This window comes from Leucoraja erinacea, chromosome 3 (assembly GCF_028641065.1).
Source record: "Leucoraja erinacea ecotype New England chromosome 3, Leri_hhj_1, whole genome shotgun sequence".
Classification (NCBI taxonomy): domain Eukaryota; kingdom Metazoa; phylum Chordata; class Chondrichthyes; order Rajiformes; family Rajidae; genus Leucoraja; species Leucoraja erinaceus.
This window is the reverse complement of record NC_073379.1, coordinates 23,265,924-23,289,753: the sequence shown is the minus strand read 5'-3', so window position 1 is coordinate 23,289,753 and position 23,830 is coordinate 23,265,924. Positions and strand designations below refer to the sequence as shown.

The window sequence follows — 23,830 nt, the reverse complement described above, 5'->3', positions numbered from 1 at the left end:
ACGATCGCCGAGCCTGTGCTCGTTTATCTGAATGGAAACGGGTGAATCCAAGCCTTTACCAAGGACAGCAATCGCAAACTTTTACAATTGCACCAAAGAAGGCATCTATCAGATGCATCACAATTAGTTTTGTTTAGTTTAGAGATACAGCGCAGAAACAGACCCCTCGGCCCACCGAGTCCACAAGATTACCGTACACAGGGCAGCATAAGAACGCAGTGGTAGAGTTGCTGTCTTACAGCTCCAGAGACTAGAGTTCAATCATGACTATGGGTACTGTTTGTACAGAGTTTATATGTTCTCCCCATGACCTGTGTGGATCTTCTCCAGGAGCTCCGGTTTCCTCCCACATTCCGAGGTCGTAGAGGTTTATAGATTAATTGGCTTGGTAAATTGTAAATTGGCCCTTGTCTGTGTAGGATAATGTTAATGTGCGAGGATCACTGGTTGGCATGGACTCGGTGGGCCAAAGGGCCTCTTTCCAAGCTGTATCTCTAAATTAATCTAGCACTATCCTACACATTAGGGACAATTTACTATTCTTACCCAAGCCAATTAACATACAAACCTGTACATCTTTTGAGTGTGGGAGGAAACTGGAGCTCCTGGAGAAAACCTATACGGTCATGAGGAAAACATACAAACTCCATACAGACAGACAGTACCCATAGTCAGGATCTAATCCAGGTCTCTGGCGCTGTAAGGCAGCAACTCTACCACTGTGCCACCCTAAATTTGGTTTTGACAACAGTCCAAGACTGCAAGAAATTGCAGAGAGTGGTTGATACAGCCCAGTCTGTCACACAGACCAGACTATTCCCCCATCACGCTGCCTCGGGAAAAACAGCCAACAAAATCATGGACCACCACACCCCGATCATTCCCTCTTCTTCCATCTCCTGTCAGGCAGAAGATACAAAGGCTTGAAAGTTCATACCACCAGATAAATGAAAAGGTTTCTCCACATTGTTATTAGACTGACAAACAATCCTCTCATATGTTAGTATGATGTGTAAACCCAACCTTTCAATCTACCTCATTGCAGCCGTTGCCATTATTTATTTACCTGCACATTCTCTGTAGCTGTGACACTACATTCTGCACTCTGGCTATTTTTCGCTTTACATGTCCTGTTGTACGTGTATAGCTTGATTGTACTCATGTCAGAGAGTCATAGAGTGATACAGCGTGGACAAGGCCCTTCAGCCCAACTTGCCCACACTGGTCAACGTGTCCCAGCTACACTAGTCCCACCTGCCCACATTTGATCCATATCCCTCCAAATCTGTCCTATCCATGTATAGTGTGATTTAACGGGAGTTTTCCACTGTATCTTGGTACATATGACAACAATAAACCAATACCAATATCTAACAATTGTCTCTATTTTGTAGCTGTTTAAGGAAACTTGCTGTGTGCAAATTATCTATGGGATTTTGCTCAATATAACAGCGACTACACTTCATTAACTGTAGAGTGCCCTGGAATGTTCTGACTGCGATATACAGCTTCTTCCTAATGACAACCACTGAGCTTTTCTTGGATCCACGGAGGGGTTTAAAGTTGGTCAATACAGTTTTTTTTTAAAGGGGTATTGCATGCATGTCAAAAAAATGGTTTGGTAAAAATGGTTTAATAACCAGCAGCGTGCATGCTATTAGTAGTTTAGTTTATTGTCACATGTACCAAGGTGCAGTGAAAAGCTTGTTGTTGCGTGCTGTCCAGTCAGTGGAAAGACTATACCCAAAACCGACCTGAAACATCACCTATCCATGTTCACCAGAGATGCTATGTGACCTGCTGAGTTACTCCAGCACTTTCTCTGCCTATCTAAAATCCTCTTACACAGCACTATTGTATCAGCCTCTACCACCACTGACAGCACGTTCCAGGCATTCACCATCTTCAGTGTAAAGAACTTGCCCCGCACATCCCCTGCAATTTAGCTCCTCTTAGCTTAAAGGTACAGTAGGCCCTCTAGTCTTTTTGACAGTTCCATTCTGGGAAAAGGGTTCTGACTGTCTACCCTATCTATGCCTCTCATAGATTTCTATACAGTAAACCATTGTTTTAACTTCTTATCGCGTCTACACACAAGATTAGAAGTTGTTCAGCCGGAGTTGAACACACTTCTCGACATCTGCATACAATGGTGTCTCTCTTGCGCTTCTTGTGCGTGGTGGTGGAAAGATTGGTGGAAACAGGGCCGCGACGTGAACGCTCTTTCCTTGACCCCATTGTTTTAACTGACCTCTTTTGAACAGATTTTGGTTATAGCGGACGGACCTACCGAAAGCTGCCCATGCCACCCTTGGCTCGCACCAACTCCCCTGCCATTTACGGCCCCACATATCCGTGTTACCCCTGGCTGCCCACGTCTCCCCAGGCTCGCACAGCCTCCCCGGCCACTTACAGCCCAGCTGCCATTGCCAACCCTTACCTGCGCTCCGGCCGCCTGCGGGCCGCGACCATTGACTCCGCCGTTCCTCGCCTCTTCCCCCGGTCCCCAGCAGGCCGGGCTCATCAACGCACCTGGATCCAAGCCCAGTTCCTGACCAAGAGTCTGAAGAAGGGTCTCGACACAAAACTTCACCTATACATGTCCTACAGAGATGCTGCCTGGCCTGCTGAGTTACACCAGCACATGGTGTCCGAATGTGCTTCAGCCAGCAACTACTGCAGTTTGTCTTTACTACTTACACAGTGACAATCCCTTACTCAGTTATAGTGGACAATTGGCAATAAAGGACACCATCCTCCTCCCCTCTATGGTCCATTATAACAAGGGTTTACTATAGTTCTATCAGGGTCTCCCCTCAACCTTCGAACCTTCGACCCTCAAGGCCGCAGGGAGTTAATGATCTTATTGAATGGACGAACAAACTCAGGAACAAGTAGTCTGTTCCTGCTCACTACATACACATTAAGTTCAATCTGCTCCAGTTTTGCACTCTCAGTTAACCCATCGAAGTTGCTTCATAACCTCTGCCAGTTCCAATGAGCGGTCATCAGCATGAAAACTTAAATCCATCCCTTCTCCACCCAGTATTGTTAGGGCCTGTTGTAAAACATTGACTGGTGTTAAAGTCAAAAGGCGGTCTTTCTTTACAAACCTTCACTCCACATATACACTACAATGCCAAGTAAATTAAAAAAAATTAGATCCATATTACCAAATGACTTATCCTGTTTCCTCCAGCTAAGTTCCTGCAGCACTGTTTTTTGCTTAAAATTCCATCATCTACAGCATCTTGTGCCTCCATATTTTACAAGATGAAATCACAAAGTGCTGGAGGAACTCAGAGGGTCAGGTAGCATCTCTAGAGGACATTTTTAGGTGACGCTTCAGATCGGGATCCTTATTCAGACAGATTGAGATCCTTTGATCAGACTGAAGAAGGGTCCAAAACCAAAATGTTGCCTATCCATTTCCTTTACAGATGCTACCTGACCCAATGAATTCCTCCAGCACTTTGTATTTTGCTCAAGATTCCACCACTTGCAGAACCTCGTGTCTATCTTTTCTGAGATGCAGTGCACATGGGCAAACAAAGTGAACAGCATTGCCACCTGCTGTCACAGAACAGCACTGCCACACCAGGCTGGAAAATAATTGTAGATAGACACAAAAATCTGGAGGCAGTATCTCTGGAGAAAAGGAATAGGTGACGTTTCGGGTCGAGACCCTTCTTCAGAGTTAGGAGAGGGAACCGAGATATATGAAAAGGTGCATAGAACAAATGAATGAAAGATATACAAAAAGACAGATCAAAGCCTGCAACGATGATCAAGGAAAGTTGGACTTCATTGTTGGCTGTGGAGAAGGTGAGAGCGAGTAACTCAGCAGGACAACAGTTAATCTAGTACAACAACTAAGCAGGGGGAAGGGGAGAGAGAGAGAGAGAGAGAGAGAGAGAGAGAGAGAGGGGATGCAAGGGTTACTTGAAATCAATATACTCCTGGGTTGTAAGCTGCCCATGCAAAATATGAGGTGCTGTTCCTCAAATTTGCATTTGGCCTCACTCTGACAATGGAGAAGGCCCAGGACAGAATGGTCAGTATGGGAATGGGAAGGCTTAAAGTCTTTGGCAACCGGAAGATCACATAGGCCAAAGCGGACTGAGCGGAGGTGTTCAGTGAAACGATCTCCCAGTCTGTGCTTCGTCTCAGCAGTCTATAGGAGTCCACACCTAGAACAGTGGATACAGTATGTGTGTTTGGAGGAGGTACAAGTGAACCTCTGCCTCACCTGAAAGGACAGTCGTAAAGTATTGTGTTCATCATAACGCATAAGAGCAGAATTAGACTATTTGGCCCATCGAGTCTGCTCTGCCATCCGATCATGACTGATGTATTTTTCCCACCCAATCCCATTCCTAAAACCAATCTCATAGGGCGGCACGGTGGCACAGCTGGGGACTTGCTGCCTTACAGCGAATGCAGCGCCGGAGACCTGGGTTCGATCTTGACTACGGGTGCTTTCTGTACGGAGTTTTACGTTCTCCCCGTGACCTGCGTGGTTTTCTCCGAGATCTTAGGTTTCCTCCCACACTCCAAAGATGTACAGATATGTAGGTTCATTGGCTTGGTAAATGTAAAAAAATGTCCCTACTGGGTATAGGATAGTGTTAATGTGCGGGGATCGCTGGTCGACGCGGACCCGGTGGGCCGAAAGGGCTTGTTTCCTAAACTAAACGAGTTTCTCCTGCCTTCTCTCCGTAACCTGTGACACCCCTGCAACTACAACCTATCAATCTCTGCTTTTAAAAACACCCAATGACTTGGCCTTCACAGCCGGCTGTGACAATGAAAGTTACATCCTTTTATTCTGAGTCTGTACTCTCTGGTCCTAGACGCTGCCACTACTGGAATCATCCTTTCCAGGTCCACCCTATCACGGCATGGGGTGAGTTTATGAGCTCTGTTGGGCAGGCTGTGCCATTCACATGCTCAACACAAACTCCGTTACAAGACACTTTATTTCGAACAGCAAACAATCTGCTGGTCGAGCAGCATCCGTGGAGCGAATGGACAAGTCGAAGTTACAGTCTGGACCTTCATCCCTCTCGCCGCTCAGCCTCTGTCATTATCCCCACTCTTCCAATCAACCCCTTCTTACTTGGAGCCACATATCTCCCTAATAGCTCTTGTCCTGCCCCACCCTCACTTACCTATACAGGCCATTTACCCTCCCCTCTTTCAGTCCATATGAAAGGCCCCAACCCGAAACGTCACCTGTCCATTTCCCCCCCTACCCGCTGAGTTCCTCCAGCAGATTGTTTGTTGCTCCAGAGTCCAGCCTTTGCAGTCCCTTGTGCCTCCTCTTTATCCCAACCTTTATTTCAGGGAGAGATTCCGGGAAAAGATTCAAGGAGTGCTCAAGACCTCCATGGAAAAATACAATATCTGCACTTACAGCTGTGCTTGGCCATGACTGCTCAAAATGTAGAAGAAATGTTGGTATGAATGGGCTTAGGAGGCAATAGTCGAGACCTTCAAGTTCTTGCACATAAATATCACCATCAATTTGTTCTAGTCCAAACACGTTGACATTATGGCCAAGAAAGTTCGTCACACGAGCAGAATTAGGCAATTCAGCCCTTCAAGTCTACTCTGCCATACAATCATGGCTGATCTATCTTTCCCTCTCAGCCCATTCTCCTGCCTTCTCCACAGAACCTTTGACACCCTTACTATTCAAGAATCTGTCAATCTCTGCTTTAAAAACACACCATCAGAAGACTAAGAAAATTAGGCATGTCTTCAATACTGATTTCTTCCAGTACACTGTGGAAAGCATCCTATCAGGATGCATTACAGCTTGGTTTGGCAACTGTTCTGCCCAAGACTGAAAGAAATTGCAGAGTTGTGAACGCAGCCCAGTCCATCACACAGACCAGTTTCCCCCTCCCCATTGACACGACAATGGACCTTTATGGCCTCAGTGTCATCTAGCATTTTACACTTGTACTTAAATATGATTGTGCCTATGTACAGTATATTTTTTACTGAACTGTATGCAAAACATGAATTTAATTGTACCTACATATATGTGAAAATAAATTACCATTGAACCATTATGTAGGAAGGAACTGCAGATGCTGGATTACACCGAAGATAGACAGAAAATGTTGAAGTAATTCAGCGGGACAGGCAGAATCTCTGGAGAGAAGGTATGGGTGACTTTTTGGGTCGAGACCCTTCTTCAAAGTCTGAGTTACTCCAGCATTTTGTGGCTACCATTGAACCATTGATTCTCAGCTTGAAAGTACGTACCATGAGGTTCAAGAACAGCTTCTTCCCTATTATCATCAGACATTGAACGGCCCTCCATTATGCCAGGGACAAATTACCTGATCTTCCAATCTACCCGTCTTGAACATTTTCCTACCTGCACTTTCTCTATGGCTGTAACACAATTTTCTGCACTCTGTTTATTTTCTCTTTCTCACTACCTGATGTACTCAGGCATAGTATGCTCTTCCTGGATAGCTTGTAAATCAAAGTTTTTTTACTGTATCTCAGTACACGTGACAATGATAAAACAACACCAATAAATATTTGGTGGGCAAAAATGCTGGGAGAAAGGCAGCCTCACCCGCTGAGTTTCTCCAGCATTTTTGTCTACCTTTGATTTTCCAGCATCTGCAGTTCCTTCTTAACCAATAAATATTTGGGATGGTACTGAAAATCTTGGTTGTAATTCATGGCGAGCACGCACAGAGAAATCTCGTGTAAGCGATAGACATACGACGGTCTCACGAACGACCCATCTGCCTTCCCCATTCCATGGTAGAGTCTTCGGTTCACGAATTAGCCATTTTGCCAATCTGGAGGGAAATCACGTTATCCTTTATCCCTATCGTCTGATTAACAGAACAGTAGATAAAAGTACATTAATTTAAACAATCATTACAGCCCCAACAGTCACAATTTTTCTTGCTCTTCATTACCTTTTTCATCTTTTCCATGGCCAATAATTACCCCGCATCCAACATAATTAAGAAACATGGAAGTACTGAGGCCATGAAGATGCAGAATTCCATATTTGTCTTTTCCTTTTAGGTTAGACAAGCACCTGCATTGGCAGCGGTGTGGGAGGCAGGAAGGACGAGTTTAGTTTAGTTTATTGTCACGTTTAACCGAGGTACGGTGACAAACTTTTGTCGCGTTCTGACCAGTCAGCGGAAAGACAATACATTGTTCCAATCGAGCCATGCACAGCGTACAGATGCATGATAAAGGGAACTTTTAGTGCAAGATAAAGTCCAGTGAAGTCTGATTAAAGATAGTCTGAGGGTCTCCTATGTGGTAGGTAGTAGTTTGGGACTGCTCTCTAGTTGTTGGTAGAATGGTTTAGTTGCCTGACAACAGCTGGGAGGAAACTGTCCCTGAATCTGGAGGTGTCCATTTTTACACTTCTGCACCTCTTGCCTGATGGGAGAGGGGAGAAGAAGGAGTGTCAGGGTGCAACTCATTCTTGATTATGCTGGTGGCCCTGTAAATGGAGTCAATGGAAAGGAGGTTAGTTTGTGTAATGGTCTGGGCTGCGTCCACAATTCTCTGCAACTTTTTGCTGTCTTGGATGGAGCTGTTCCCAAACTATGCTGTGATGCATCTCGATCAAATGCTTTCTACGGCACATCTGTAGAAGTTGGTGTGAGTTGTTGGGGGACATGCCAAACTTCCTAAGCCTTCTTAGGAAGTAGAGGCATGGGTGTGTGTCGGAGTGGAGGGGAATCTCTTACAGGAGGTAAAAGGAATCTTTTGACATGTCCAGTGGAAATCCACAAATAGAGCGAAGGCAATTAATTTAACAACCTAACATCTTTAAGGAGGGGGGATTAGAAAATGTGGATCTGGGGTTGGGTGGGTCTGGGGCTGAGGGGGGGGGGGGGGGGGGGGGGGGGGGGGGGAGGGAGGGAGGGAGGGTGAAGGACACGACAGGCCTGAGAAATGTAGCAGTGGGGTGTGACTGCCTGCAGGACGGTGAGTGCAGTCGTCACACCCCCTTCGCAAGCAATCACACAAAAATGTTGCGAAAGTTACAGGGTGGTCGTAACATTCCCACAGATCCCTATAAAAACTCCCGCCGGAGCAGGGGAGGGGGGAGAGGTTAGGGAGAAAGCCGGCAGAGGAGGGGAGGATGAGGAGCTCTTCCTACAGCACGAAGACCACCTCCGTAAGCAGATGCAACAAGAGCGGCCCGAGGGTCCAGAGCCCTTCCCCGTCCCGCCACCGGTCCCACTCCAGCGAGTCCCTGGCAGGGGGAAGGGGCCGCTCCAGGGGGCCGGCGGTGGAGAGGAATGAGAAGGAAGAGATGCAGCAACTGAACGGCATCTTCGAAGGTTACATCGACAAGGCGAGGAGCCTGGAGCGGCGCAAAGGGCAGCTACGGCAGGAGGCGGCGGCGCTGAGGGAGCGCCTCAGAGAGCCCGGGGGGCCGGAGGCAGAGTACCAGCAGCAGCTGAAGGAGCTGAGGGAGTTGGTGGAGGAGCTGGCACACCGGAAAGGGCTGGCTAAGATCGAGACCGGCAACGTCCAGGAACACATCAACTGCTGGAGGCTGAAGTGTCAGGAGGAGCTGGATCTACAGGGTGAGTCAACTCAGGTGGGGCATTGCCCGAGGGGGCTGTCGTGGAGTCATTCGGCACAGAAACAGGCCCTTCAGCCCAACGCAACCATGCAAACCAATATGCCCCATCTAAGCTAGCTCCCTTTAGACTTTAAAGATACAGTGTGGAAAAAGGTCCTTTGTCCCACCGAGTTCGCACAGACCAGCAGTCACCCATGTATCTTAGAACTATCTTACACACCAGGGACAATTCACAATTTTTACCGAAGCCAACTAACCTACAACTCTGCACGTCTTTGGATAGTGGGAGGAAACTATAACACCCAGAGAAAACACTCGCGGTCACAGGGAGAACATGTAAAGAACATGAAGGCTATGGACCAAGTGGTGGTAAATGGCAATAGTGTGGATGGCTACCTGATGGTTAGCATGGGCGTGGTGGGCCGAAAGGCCTGTTTCTGTGCTATATGACTATCGGCAGTAACAGCATAGCACACACAGAAACGTATGGAACAGTATCCGATGAAGTTGATTCACAGTGGGACATTAAACCTCTGATTCCTCCCTTGTTTCTTTTGGAAAGCTGAAGCAGATCATTTTAATTTATGAAAGTGAGAAAATTGCCTGTTTGTGAATGCTGCCAAACTGAAGGGTGGTCTCTGCGTCACTGTCGATGGGAAAGATTAATAGAAAGTAAAATAAATAATAAGGCTGAGATTTCTTGCTAAAAAAAGTTAAAGCTACCTTCCTCAGGATAATAGATAGAGTAGACAGTCAGAAACTTTTTTCCAAGGTGCCAACCACTTTTTCATTGACCCCCACCTACACTTCACGCTGCCTCGGCAAGGCCAACAGCATAATCAAGGGCGAGTCTCACCCCAGTCACTCCCGCTTCTCCCTTCTCTCTTCCCTCAGGCAAGAGGCTCAGAAGTGTGAAAATCCACACCTCCAGATTCAGAGACAGTTTCTTCCCAGCTGCTATCAGGCAACTGAACCATCCTAACACCAACCAGAGAGCGGTCCTGACCCTACCATCTACCTCATTGGTGACCCTCTTTAATCAGACTTTCCTGGGCTTTATCTTGCACTAAACATTCTTCCATTTATCCTATATCTACACTGTGGACGGCTTGATTGTAATCATGGATAGTCTTTCCACTGACTGGATAGCAAGCAACATACACGTGATAATAAACTAAACTAAATTAAACAAACAGACGGCAAAGCTTCAAAGCGAGAGAGGCAAAATTGAAAGGAGATGTGTGGGGTGTCGTTTTCTTACTTACACACAGAGAGTGGTGGGGGCCTGGATCAATCTGCCAGGGGCAGTGGTGGAGGCAGATACAACAGTGGTGTTTAAGGGCTTTTAAATAGGCACATGGATATGCAGGGAATGGATCAGGTGCAGCCAAGGAAGATTAGTTTAACTTGGCATCATGATCAGCACAGACATTGTGGGCTGAAGGGCCTGTTCCTGTGCTGTACTGTTCTATGATTTATGATGAAGTTCAGAACCTGGGCTTCAGGAGAAAGTCAGACATTTAACAAAGGGATTAGGCAGAATTTGTTTATTCACAGAATTGTGAAGATTTGGAATTCTCTACCCCAGACGGTAATATTGGTCCAAGTATATGCAAGGCTCGGTTTTTTTTGGAAGCTAAGGAAACAAATTTAGCGAGAAAGTGGAATTAGGTCAATTTTAGTGGGGTTGTACTGCCTAGTGGTGCTCTATCTTGTAAACCCACAGACTGCTTGAAGAATGACTGGAAGGGGAAAAAAGCACAAGGGCTGTAGAGGTACAAAGAGGTCAACATTTAGAAGCCATGAACCCTCCGCAGTCGCCACTACGGACGGCCCGATGTACAGGCCCTCTCGTTGGGATGCGTTGGAGGTCCGGAATCGGCCGCTTCTTACTGGAGACCGAGGCTTCAGGATGTTATAGTCCGCGGGCCAGCGATCGGAGCACTTCTTCTGCCGATCCCCGGCAAGGGATCGCCCGGCTCCGCGATGGAAAGTCCGTGCTGAAGCTCTGAGAGAGGCCGCACCAATCCAAGTTGTTAGGCCACGAGGAAGACGAAAATGTGTCATGAAGAAAAGTCACATTCTGTCGAGGCAAGCGATCGAAAAACAGTTTCCCCCTATTCCCCGCCACCACCCCCCACACTAAAACACACTTTTAGACATACTAAAAACAAAAAAAAGTTGGAAGGACGAACAACTGCTGGCGAGGCTCTGAGATCCTCCAGCACTTTGTGTTTTGCTCAAGATTCCTGCAACTGCAGTCTCTTGTGTGGCCATAAATATAAGACAGTAACTGAATCCAGTTAAAAAATTATTTCGCTGGCATGTTGAGGGCTTGTGACTTGCTTAAACAGGAATGAATGAGCTAATAGAACTGAGGGGAAGTTGGATGAACACGCAAGAGTGGGATTTTAATATAAACACAAGGAACTGCAGATGCTGATTTACCATAAAGGACACAAAGTGCTGGAGTAACTCAGTAGGTCATGCAGCATGGGAGCGGCCGCACCAATCCAAGTCAAGCAGCATCTCTGGAGAACATGACTAGGTGACATTGTGGGTTGAGACCCTTCTTCAATCTCTGAAGGCAGCTCTGTCAGAGTCTGAAGAAGGGTCCAGACCCGAAACATCACAGTGCCAAAACCTGGCGACTCTTGTATATGGCCTCAGTGGGTCAATTCTATTTACTGTGTATTTAATCTGGCATTGTGTTTAGTTAGTTTAGTTTAGAGATAGAGCGTGGAAACAGGCCCTTTGGCCCACCGAGTCCGCACTGATCATCACCCGTATACTAATTCTATTCTGCACATTGGGGACATTTTACAGAAGCCAATTAATTTGCAAACCTGCACATCTTTGGAGTGTAGGTGGAAACCGGAGCACCCAGAGAAAACCCACGCGGTCACAGGGAGAATGTGCAAACTCTATACAGACAGCATCTGAGGTCAGGATCGAACCCGGGTCTCTGGCACTGTAAGGCAGCAACTGTACCACTGTGCCACCATGCTGCCCAAGTACAGTAATAATTTACTGAACTGCAGTTAAAAACAAAATAATTTCACTGTACCTTGGTGCATGTGATAATAAAGAACTATTGAACCATTGAACAATCCCTGATCTCCAGATATGCTGCCTGACCCACTGAGTTATTCCAGCACTTTGTATCTTTAGTGAGTATTTTAAACCCGGATGTTTTCTGGACTGGATGCCAGTGTGGGTTATTGAGAATGGAAATGAAGGATGATAAATCGAAGCACTCCATGAACAAACTCGGAACTTAGGACCTAGGCAGCTGAAGACACTGCTGCTAATTAACAACCCAGTCACACAAAGTGCATGAATGTGCAGCTTTGTTGAGTGACTTAACTCGTGAGTCATTAACTGTAATGCAAATCAGATAGTGTTCTGCTTTTCATAAAGGGCAGATTAACCATTGAGTGCAGAGATCACCAGAACAATAGAATCACAACTAAATCCCAAATTACAAGCTTTTGATTTTTGTGAAGCAACAAGGGTAAAATTCCTCTTGGAGGTAAATCCTTAGCTTGGCCCTCTCCCCACCCCACCCCATCACACTCCCCATCGCTGGCTCAGATCAGCAAAACCACAGCACAAAGTTATTCATGGGTTCCATCTCTGTCTTGCTCGAGAAAAAGGGCAATGCACCAAACACTTCCCAAATGTTCACACCAGTCACTAGGCTTGGCTCTGACCCCACGTAACTAGGTAACAGTGTAAATACTCACTAACAGTCAGAGGTTAATAGCTGTGCTGAAATAGGGAACAATTTAAATATTCCTGGCCCTAGGTTAGATGACACCAACAAAAATAAATGTTCCTGCCCTTTTTAGTTTACCTTATTTTATGTTGTAGTCGTGCAGCACAGAAATATGCCCTTCAGCCCTCATATCTGTGCCAACTATCATGTGCCTATTGTTTACCAGAATTTAGCCCGTGACAAAACCTTCCCCCATCACCCCCTCAGGCAGTGCGTTCCAGATTCCAACCTACCCGAAATGTCGCCTATTCCTTCTCTCCATAGATGCTGCCTCACCCGCTGTGTTTCTCCAGCATTTTTGTCTAGCCTCTGGGTGAATATCTTTCCTCCAGATCCCTGCTAAGCCGCTTACTTCTCACCTTAACCTAGTGCCACTCGCTTCACCAAGGCCTACTGGATCTCCCAGTCCCAGTCATTTCCATTCCCCTTCCCATACTGGCCTTTCTGTCCTGGGCCTCCCCCATTGCCAGAGTGGCAACATTCAAATTGGCGTAACATCATTTCATAGTCCGTTATGGTGGCTTACAACCTGACGGTTTGAGCAGTGAATTCTCCACTTTTAGGCAACTAACCTCCCCTCCCCACTACTTCTCATCCCTGTGCCCTACCTGGATGAGCATCCCTTCCTCGTACCTCTTCTATCTTTCTCTCACACCTTTTGTCTTTTTCATCTGTCCAACAATCTGCCTTATACCCCCTTCCCCCCTCACATGTATCAACTGGCCACTAGCCTGATTTTGTCCTGCCCCTCCTCTCTTCCAGCTTTCTCTCCCCTCCCCACCAGTCTGAAGAAGGGTATTAACCCGAAACTTCACCTATTCACGTTCAGAGATGCTGCCTCACCCGCTGAGTTACTCCAGCACTTTGTGTCTTTTTGTGTAAATCAGCATCTGCAGTTTGTTGTTTCTCCATCTCTGCACCATGCATATGCCTAAGTATAATGTGATGTTGTGAACATTAGTACATTAGAATGCATGTGTGAACACCCCTGTATAATAGTTTGTATGTTTTCCGTGTCAGCACATATGTGTGTTTTCTGGGTGCCTGCCGGTGTGGAATTTGCACCTGTTTACTGTACATAAGCCGCCGTCGATTCACCCGTTTGCTTCCCCCTTCCAAGGTGAAGCCGAGAGGGTCTTGCGGGAATTCCAGAAGGATGTTACTGATGCCAACCTGCGGAAAGCGGAGCTGGAGAGGAAGATGGAGGAGGTGGCGGGCGAGATGGGATTCCTGAAGTTGCTGCATGATGAAGAGGTGACCGACCTGACCCGTCAGATCGAGGAGTCCAAGGTGTCGGCCGAACTTGAGTCGGCCCGTCCGGATCTGGGAGCGGCCTTGAGGTCCATCCGGGTGGAGATGGAAGAGATTTCCGCCAGGAACCTGAGAGATACCGAGGCCTGGTACAAGAGCAAGCTGAACAGCCTCCATCAGCACGCCAGCAGGTTCGACGGGCAGATCCAGACCACCAAGGAGGAGATCAACATCCTGCAGCGGGAGACAGACGAGCTGGAGAGCGAGATCAACTCCCTCCGAAGCATCAACCAATGCCTGGAGGACCAGCTGGACGACATGGAGACCAGGCACCTGGGGAAAGCAGCCAACCTTCAACAGGCCATCTCCCAGTTGGAGTTCCATCTACGGGAGACCCAGTCCCAGATGTCCCGGTACCTGCAGGAGTACCAGGACCTGCTGCACGTTAAGGTGAAGCTGGACGCTGAGATTGCGACGTACAGGAAGCTATTGGAAGCCGAGGAGGACAGACTGGGGCTGATTCACAAGTCTGAAGGTCAGTCAACACGGGACTCTTAGTACGTTTTGTTTTGGTGCCTCTCGCGTCCAATTCTTTTCACAATCTTGGTGGCACTGTGGTGCAGCGGAGGGATGTTGTCTCACAGCGCCAGAGACCCATGTTCGATCCTGACTATGGGTGCTGTCTGTACGGAGTTTGGGCGTTCTCCCTGCGACAGCGTGGGTTTTTACCGGGTGCTCCTGTTTCCCCCCCATTCCAAAGATGATGCATGGGCTTGTAGGTTTATTGGTTTCTGTAAATTGTCCCGAGTGTGTAGGTTGGAACTAGTGTATGGGCGATTGTTGGTTCATGGGATACTGACAAGAGATGAGGCCTGGGGTAGATCAGCCATGATCAGATTGAATGGTGGGGCAGGCTTGAGGGGCCGAGTGGCCTCCTCCTCTCATTTTCTTGTGCTGTCAAGATTCTTGCAAATAGTTGACATTGCACTCTACCAGGCGAGTATTCCATCACACTTTTTTTTTCCAGTGCCAGGAGATGGTCAAAAGGCTTTTGGGGAATTGGAAGAGGTGAGGAAATGCAAGATCCCAGGCCACTGACATGTGGTCACGGTAGTTATGTGGCTGGTCCACGTGCGTCTCCGGCCAGCGCTGGCCACCTTCCTCTGACTCCAGATCTTCCTCTGGCTCTAGACGCATAGGGATGTGGCGGCTCACGGCTAACGTCCAACATGACCCAGTTGCTTGAAAAACTCTCAGATGTTTCAGAGAATCAAAACAAAATAATTTATTTAGGACATGAACAGAGGTGGCACAGCGGTAGAGTTGCTGTCTTACAGTGCCAGACACAAAATGCTGGAGTAACTCATCGGGCAAGGCAGCATCTCTGGAGGTAGTAGAGGCTGGGACTATCCATCGTTTAAGAAACCATTGGACAGGTACATGGATAATGGTTAAGAGGGTTATGAACCAAGCATAGGCAAGTGGGACTAGAGTAGCTGGGATATTTGATAAGGTCCCACATAGGAGATTAGTGGGCAAAATTAGAGCACATGGTATTGGGGGTAGGGTGCTGACATGGATAGAAAATTGGTTGGCAGACTGGAAACAAATAGTAGGGATTAACGGGTCCTTTTCAGAATGGCAGGCATTGTCTAGTGGGGTACCGCAAGGCTCGTTGCTGGGACCGCAGCTATTTACAATATACATTAATGATTTAGATGAAGAGATTAAAAGTAACATTAGCAAATTTGCAGATGACACAAAGCTGGGTGGCAGTGTGAACTGTGAAGAGGATGCTATGAAGATGCAGGGTGACTAGGACGGGTTTGGCGAGTGGGCAGATGCATGGCAGACACAGTTTAATGTACATAAGTGTGAGGTTATCCACTTTGGTAGTAAAAACAGGAAGGCAGATTATTATCTAAATGGAGTCAAGTTGGGAAAAGGGGAAGTACAACGGGATCTGGGGATCCTTGTTCATCAGTCAATAAAAGTAAGCATGCAGGTACAGCAGGCAGTGAAGAAAGCAAATGACATGTTGGCCTTCATAACAAGAGGAGTTGAGTATAGGAGCAAAGAGCAAAGCAAATAGGAGCAGTTGTACAGGGCCCTAGTGAGACCACACCTGGAGTATTGTGTGCTGTTTTGGTTTCCCAATTTTAGGAAGGACATTTTTGCTTTTGAGGAAGTGCAGCATAGGCTCACCAGGTTAATTCCCAGGATGGCGGGACTGTCATATGTTGATAGAATGGAGCTGCTGGGCTTGTATACTCTGAAATTTAGAAGGATGAGAGGGAATCTAATTGAAATATATGATTATCAAGGATTTGGACACTTTAGAGGCAGGAAACATGTTCCCCATGTTGGGAGAGTCCAGAACCAGGGGCCAGTTTAAGAATGAGGGGCAAGCCATTTAGAATGGAGATGAGGAAAAACTTTTTCACACAGAGAGTTGTGAGTCTGTGGAATTCTCTGTCTCATAGGGCGGTGGAGGCTGGCTCTTTGGATGCTTTCAAGAGAGAGCTAGACAGAGCTCTTAAAAATAACGGAGTCAAGGGATTTGGGGAGAAGGCAGGAATGGGGTACTGATTGTGGATGATCAGCCATGATCACATTGAATGGCGGTGCTGGCTCGAAGGGCTGAATGGCCTACTCCTGCACCTATTGGCTATTATCTATATTGTTGGCCGGTGTGGACGAGTTGGGCCGAAGGGCCTGTTTCCGCACTGTATCACTCTATGACTCCAAGACAGGAATAGGTAAGTTTCGGGTCAAGACTGATCTGTTCTGTTCTGTATTTATTTATGCCTACTATATTCTGTTGTGTTGAAGCAAAGCAAGAATTTAATTGTCCTATCTGGGACACATGACAATCTTGAATCTTGGATCTTCATACAGTGTGCACTCGGACTATTTTTGATCGGACTACTGGATTTTATCTTGCATTAAACATTATTCACATTATTCCCTTTACACTGTGGATGGTTCGATTACATAATCATGTATTGTTTTTCCACTGACTGGGTAGCATGCAACAAAAGCTTTTAACTGTATCATGATACACGTGATAATAAACTAAACTTAGCTCAATCTACAGCAGGTACCAGGCTCACCTCGCCAACTGTAGGTAGAAGGGTGATCAGAAAGATGCCCACTCATCTCATAACTTGATGCCCATTTTACATTGCCCAAGGTCATCACCGGTTGAGTCAGGTCTGCTCTGTGGCTGGTGAATCACTTTGATTAGATCAGAGCCACACTCAGCAGGTAGACCTTTGACAGCATGTAGAAAGGAACTGCAGATGCTAGTTTGCACCAGAGATAGATACAAAAAGTGCTGGAGTTACTCAGCGGGTCAGGCAGCATCTCTGGTGAAAAAGGATGGGTGGCGTTTTGGGTCGGGACCCTTCTTCAGACTGAAAATGGTGGGGAGAGGAGTGGAGGGAAAGGATGGCCTTTTCTTACTTCCAGTTTCCTCTCCTGTATCATCAGTCTGAAGAAGGATCCCGACCCAATTGAATTGAATTGATTTGTCATTCAAAAAAGTTTGAACAAAATGTTGTTACCATAGTCAGAACAATAAAAAGCAAACAAAACACATTCACATAAATTTAACATAAACATCCATCACAGTGACTCTCCTCCAGGCACCTCATCACTGTGGTGGAAGGTAAAAAAAAGTCTTATCTCTTCCTTGATTCTTCTCCCGCGATCAGGCAGTCAACTGCAGCGTCGAGGTGATCGAGGCTCCCGATATTGAAGCCCCCGCCGGGTGATGGAAGTTCCCGCGGCCGATTTTAAGCCACGCCGGGCGATGAAAGGTCCTGCGAATGAGCCAATTCAAGCCTTGCGATTCGGGGCAGACAAAGCTGCTGTGGCTGGAGCTCCCGAAAAGTCGGTCGCGAACCAGGGATCTGAGAGCTCCCAATGTTACAAACCACAGGGCCCGCGGCCAAAGCCTCCTAAAGTTGATTCGCAGCCGCAATCGCAGCGCCACCACAGCCCTGGAGCTGCCAGCTCCACGAGTCCACAGGTTCTGCGACCGGAGTCCTCAAGGCCGATTCCAGCTGGAGGTCGCCCAGCTACACGATGTTAGGCCGCAGCGCGAACGGAGATACGACACGGAAAAAAGTCGCATCTCCGTTGAAGAAAGAGTTTAAAAAGCTTCCCCTGCCCCCCCACATAATACACAACTAAAAATAGATTATATACATCAAACATTAACAATAAGACAAAGAAGGAAGACAGACAGACTGCAGGCGAGCCGCAGCCACAGAGCCGCCACCGTTGGGAAAGTGGGAGAACGCAGAACTACTGTGAATGATGGTCAGTGTGGACTTCGTGGGTCGAAAGGCATGATTCCATGCTACAACTCTAAAACTAAACTAATTTCAAAATCCTATGTAAAACATCGCACATCCTTTTTCTCCAGAGATGCTGCCTGACCCGCTTAGTACACCAGCTGCGTATCTTAAGACCCTTGATAGTCTTGGGTTCCCCAGAGAAGCAATGGTGAGTGCTGCTATCAATTGCTGCTCCAGACATCCGGGCTCAACCCTTCAATCCTGAACCATGCCTATTTGGCAAATTTAACATAGGATTTTGAAATTAATTTAGTTTTAGTTTTAGAGTTATAGCATGGAAACGTGCCTTTCGCCCCACAAAGGCCACACTGCCCATCGTTCACTCATTCACACTAGTTCTATGTTCTCCCACTTTCTCATTCACTTCCTACACACTGGGGGCAATTTTACCAAGGCCAATTAACATACAAACCAGTACAGCTTTGGGATATGAGGGGTAACGTTTTCACACAAAGTGGTGAGTGTATGGAACAAGCTGTTGCAGGAGGTAGTTGAGGGGGGCACTATTGCAATGTTTAAGAAACATTTTGACAGTACATGGATAGGACAGGTTTAGAGGGATATGGGCCAAATGCAGGCAGGTGGGACTCGTGTAGATGGGATATGTTGGCCAATGTGGGCAAGTTGGGCCGAAGGGCCTGTTTCCACGCTGTATGACTATGAAATCGGAACATCCGGAGGAAATCCACGGGGTCACAGGAAAAATGTGCAAACTGCGTACAGACAGCACCCGAAGTCAGGATCAAACCCGGGTCTACCAGATATGTGGCATTAGGTTGGACAGTGTGCATTCATTTCTACCCGTAGGACGAGTGAGGGTGAAAGAGGAAAGATTTGGATCTGTGGGTCTTGCTACTGTTACCTCGGTGACATGCCTCTCATTACTTTTCAGCAGGCGCATCCTCTGTAATGCGAGAGAAGAGAACAGAATCCATCACTCGTAATGTGGAGAAGCACATGACGTTCAAAGTGACTGCCTAAGGCGAGACAGAGGACCCACGACTTCACCGTCACACATACAATTATGACTGGGGTCCACCCAGTATTAATATCTCAGTTCGTCATTACAATTTTAAAATGTTAGGTGTTCACACAATGACATTGAGGTTTTTCTTTAACTGTGCTTCACTGAATGAAGTAGACACGTAATTAATGTGTGGTCATTCCACATTGTGTCACCTTGAATTGCGCATCTAGGGCTTCTTGATGTAACATGAAGGTGATGGTAGTTAGCAGGTCAGCCAATAACTGTGTCAATAAAGTATAACTATTGTGCACTAGCTCGCTCTTCTTCCAAACCCTGAGAATCAGATACAGACATTATATCGGGAACCAAGAGGGTTTTTGGGTCAAAACCTTTTCATGCATTGCGGCAGTTCCTTGTGGGATTGGGAAGGTTGGGGGAAGAGTCATTTGGCCTTTGGAATGGGGGGGATGGGATTAGCCTGGCAGCCTGCTGAATGAATTGATGTTGGATCTGTGACTGAACTCCATGCCACTTTATCACTAAATCTACAACCCAGAAGATTCAGATTTATGGCCTCAGGACTCCACTGCTCAACCTGAAAGGCCAGAGGTTAGTAGGTTTGGTAACCTTGGTTTTAAGGAACAGAAGCTTTTTGACTCCTCCTGTCCTTTTATAGTGTCATACAGCACGAAAGAGGTCATTTGGCCCAACTTGCCCACACCAACCATGGGTCCCCCATCTACAGTAATCCCACCTGCCCGTGTTTGGCCCACATCTCTCTAAACCTTTCCTATCCATGTACCTGTCCAAATGTCTTTTAAATGTTGTTTCCATTTCTGCCTCCCCTACCTCGTCCGACAGCCCATTCCATATACTGTACCCATCACCCAAAACGTTGCCCCTCAGATTTCAGTTAGATCTTTCCCTCACCTTGAACATGTGGTCTCTGGCTCTTGATTCGCCTACTCTGGGTAAAATACACTGTGCATCTACCCTATCTATCCCCCTCATGATTTTATACACCTCAATAATATCACCTGTCATTCTCCTATGCTCCAAGGAATAACATCGTAGCTTGCACAACCTCTCCCTGTAGCTCAAGCCCTCAAGTCTTGGCAACATCCTCGTAAATCATCTCTGCACTCTTTCCAGCTTAACAATACATTTCCTACAATAGAATGACCAAATCCGAACACAATACTCCAACTGTGGTCTCACCAGCGCCTTGTACAGCTGTAACAAAACTGCCAATCAGTTAGATCATGGTTTTGTCTTGAGTATTTATTCATCCCACACTCGTAACAACTCTTCCCTGACCCAAACACTAGGGACAATTAAAAGGAGCCAATTATCCCACCAACCATGTCTTTGGTATGTAGGGGGAAACTAGAAAACATGAAGAAAGCCCACACGGTCACAGGGAGAACACACAAACACCACACTGACAGCCCCAGAGGTCAGGACTGAACCGGGTCTCTGGCATTGTGAGGTGGTGGTTCTGGTCGCATCACTGTGCCTCTTGAACCATGGCAGCCTTCCTATTGGGAGCATTCACAGGGCACTGTGGAACAGGGATGCCAGGACAGGAGAATATCTGGTTACAGGTCAGAATATGGCATGACCTGGAGGGAACTTGCAAGAGATGGCTCTGTAGCATTGCCTGTCCCTGCTGCCCTTGTCCTTTGTTGTGGCCGAGATCACGGGCTTGGAAGGTGGAACATCTTGATGCAAAATGAAGAATGTAATTAGCAGAGACACCAAATTCTGGAGCAACTCAGCAGGTCAGGCAGCATCTCGGGATGCATCAATAAAGCATGGCAGATGCACACTGGCATTCGACACACCTGTTCAAACATAGGACATAAAACAGTAGAGCACAAGAGAAGACACAATGCTGGAGTAACTCAGCAGGTCAGGCAGCATCTCTGGAGAACACAGATGGGTGATGTTTCTGGTCGGGACCATCTCCAGACTCAGGAACAGCACAAGAACAGGCCCACTGAACTTATTCAAAGCGACACAGCAGGGAAATATTCTCCTCAACTCCTCCCATCCACATATTCTACCACTTACCTACACACAGTAGCTAATTATTGGGATTGGATTATAATGGTCATGTACATCGAGATACGGTGAAAAACATTTGCATGCTATTCAGCCCATTCACACAATACAGGAGTACAATAAAGCACTGCACAAATAGAATGTGCAATTCACAGCTCCCGAAGACCGGAGAGCCAAGGAGGGAGCCGCTGGCGACAATGGACTTGAGTCGGCTGATAGGAGAGGGATTGGGATATTGCCTCCAGCACCTTTAAGGTCAGCTGCAAGAGGCGCCCCTGGGACAAAGAGGCGGTAGGACGAGGAGAGGGATGTCGGGTTGTGAGCCTGCAGCAACCTGGGACTTACCTGGATCGAGGACTCTACAGTACTTCCAACACGTGCATCGGACTTTGGATTTATTCTTTTTCTTTGTAAACGGCGCCAAAACTGTGCATTTGTGGGTTGTGCAAACGAATTTCACTGCGATGTGCATACGTGACAATAAAGAACCATTGAAGTACAACAGATAGTGCAAGTGATTCCAGGGTGTAGAGTGTCGCACCATTACAGCATCACTATTAGAGAAAGTCAGATTTTAACGAATGCAAGATATGCAATTAGGTATGTTGGGAGATCAAAATGACACCCTTGTTTATAGGAGGATTAACCTACCAACCTGCAAGTCTATAGAGCGTGGGGGTGGGGAGAGGCGGGTAACGAGCTCCTGGGTGAAACATGGGGGTAGAGCAAACTCCACATTGAATTGAATTTCCTTTATTGTCATTCAGACCTTATGGTCTGAACGAAATTTCGTGCCTGCAGTCATACACACAATGATACAACAATAACAACAATAAACACAAATTAACTTCCACCACAGTGAGTCCTCCAAACACCTCCTCACTGTGGTGGAGGCAAAAATCTTAGGGTTGCAGTCTCTCCCTCTCTCCCTCTGCGCTGAGGCGATTCCCCACCGGGCGATGGTATAAACAGTCCCGCAGCTCACCGAACCCCGCGAACGGGCCGGTTCAAACACTGCGGCCCGGGGTGGTCGAAGCCGCCGCACCTCCAGTCCAGCACACGCAGCCGCCGGCCCGCGGCTGAACCCAGGACTCTGGACACCGCCGCCAGAACGTCGTCCCAGCCACCGGAGCACCGTCCCAGCCCCCGGACCGGATCGCCCTCACGTGAGTACCGTTCCACCCTCGGGCTGGGCCACTCCAGCAGGAGTGCCGTTCCTCCCTCGGGCTGGGCCACTCCAGCGGGAGTGCCGTTCCTCCCTCGGGCTGGGCCACTCCAACGGGAGTGCCGTTCCTCCCTCGGGCTGGGCCACTCCGACGGGAGTGCCGTTCCTCCCTCGGGCTGGGCCACTCCAGCGGGAGTGCCGTTCCTCCCTCGGGCTGGGCCACTCCGACGGGAGTGCCGTTCCTCCCTCGGGCTGGGCCACTCCGACGGGAGTGCCGTTCCTCCCTCGGGCTGGGCCACTCCAGCGGGAGTGCCGTTCCTCCATCGGGCTGGGCCACTCCAGCCCCTCACCATGCCGCTCTCACGGGAGCACCGTTCCATCCCGGGCTGGGCCGGGAGCGAGCCCAGGACAAGTCCTGTCAGCTGCCTCCAGAGTCCCGAGGTCGCCGGCTCCGCTAGGCCTCAGCGTAGACGGAGGCAAAGAAGGGGGATACGACAAAAAGGTCGTATTCCCCCGAAGGGAGTGACAGCAGCCCCCGTTTCACCCCCCACCCCCCCCCCCACATAAACACAGCCTAAAAACCAAAAACATAACTAGACAAAAACGAAAAAAAACAATACAAAAGTAAAAACCAACGGACTGCAGGCGAGCCGCTGCTGCCAGGGCAGCGCCGCCACTTCCGGAAACGAAGTGTAACCAGAGGTGTATATCTGGTGCTATGAGGCAGCAGCTTAACTAGCTGCATCACTGTGTGGTCCACATTCCTGAGGCAGCATTCAAATCATCTCCTTGCAGTCGTTCACCATAAACCAATGGTTTGAGAAGTTCTCTCATTGAATAAGATTGTGTGCAAACTTGGTGTTGCCTTTCCCAACATCTCAAAGACTAGACTTTTAAGAGACTTTATCGGCCATTAAATGTTGGGTTTAGGCTTTACACCACCAGTTTATGTTCTAGCGGCAGAATTAGGTCATTCGGCCCATCAAGTCTACTCCGCCATTCAATCCTGGCTGATCTATCCTTCCCTCTCAACCCCATTCTCCTGTCTTCTCCCCCATAGCCCCCGACACCCTTACTAATCAAGAATCTATCAATCTCCACCGTAAAAATATCCACTGGCGGCCTCCACAGCCTTCTGTGGCAATGAATTCCACAGATTCTCAATCCTCCGACTAAAGAAATTATTCCTCACCTCCTTTCTAAAGGTACGTCCTTTTATTCTGAGGCTGTGACCTCTGGTCCTAGACTCTCTCACAAGTGGAAACATCCTCTCCACATCTACTCTATCCAGGCCTTTCACTATTTAGTAAGTTTCAATGTTGTCCCCTTCATCCTTCACAACTCCAGGAAGTAGAGATAGAGGTGCAGCGCAGAAACGGGCCCTTCGACCCACCGAGTCGGCACAAACCAGCGATCACCGAAATACCGATTTAACTGACAAACCTGCACATCTTTCTTTGGAGTGTGGGAGGAGCACCCGGAGAAAACCCACAGTCACAGGGAGAATGTACAAACTCAGTACAGACAGCGCCCGTGGTCAGGATCCAACCGGGTCTCTGGCGCTGTAAGGCAGCATCTCTACCACTGCGCCACCGGGCCGCCCCAGATTAGGCATAAAAGAAAGTTCCAATGAGAGGTTAAACAA

The 23,830-nt window shown here is 47.7% G+C and overlaps 1 protein-coding gene across 2 annotated transcripts; it reads left to right on the top strand.

The window, feature by feature from the left end:
- Positions 1 to 8,019: 8,019 nt before the first annotated feature.
- Positions 8,020 to 21,624, top strand: LOC129695386 (vimentin-like). 2 transcript variants are annotated; one of them, XM_055632290.1, is made up of 3 exons: positions 8,020 to 8,597; positions 13,495 to 14,160; positions 18,885 to 21,624. In XM_055632290.1, the coding sequence occupies exons 1-3, from the start codon at positions 8,147 to 8,149 to the stop codon at positions 18,968 to 18,970; spliced, it is 1,203 nt and encodes a 400-aa protein (XP_055488265.1). In that variant the 5' UTR covers positions 8,020 to 8,146; the 3' UTR covers positions 18,971 to 21,624. The 2 variants fall into 2 exon arrangements, with proteins under 2 accessions (XP_055488265.1, XP_055488264.1); XM_055632289.1 differs by having other exon boundaries at positions 8,021 to 8,597; positions 18,882 to 21,623.
- The last annotated feature ends 2,206 nt before the right edge of the window (positions 21,625 to 23,830 follow it).

Bases quoted from the DNA above. Each gene is read 5' to 3' on its own strand.
- LOC129695386 (XM_055632289.1), top strand. From the start codon at position 8,147: ATGAGGAGCTCTTCCTACAGCACGAAGACCACCTCCGTAAGCAGATGC. The intron at 8,598-13,494 runs GTGAGTCAACTC...CCCCCTTCCAAG, and splicing joins GGAGGAGCTGGATCTACAGG to GTGAAGCCGAGAGGGTCTTG. The intron at 14,161-18,881 runs GTCAGTCAACAC...ATTACTTTTCAG, and splicing joins GCTGATTCACAAGTCTGAAG to CAGGCGCATCCTCTGTAATG.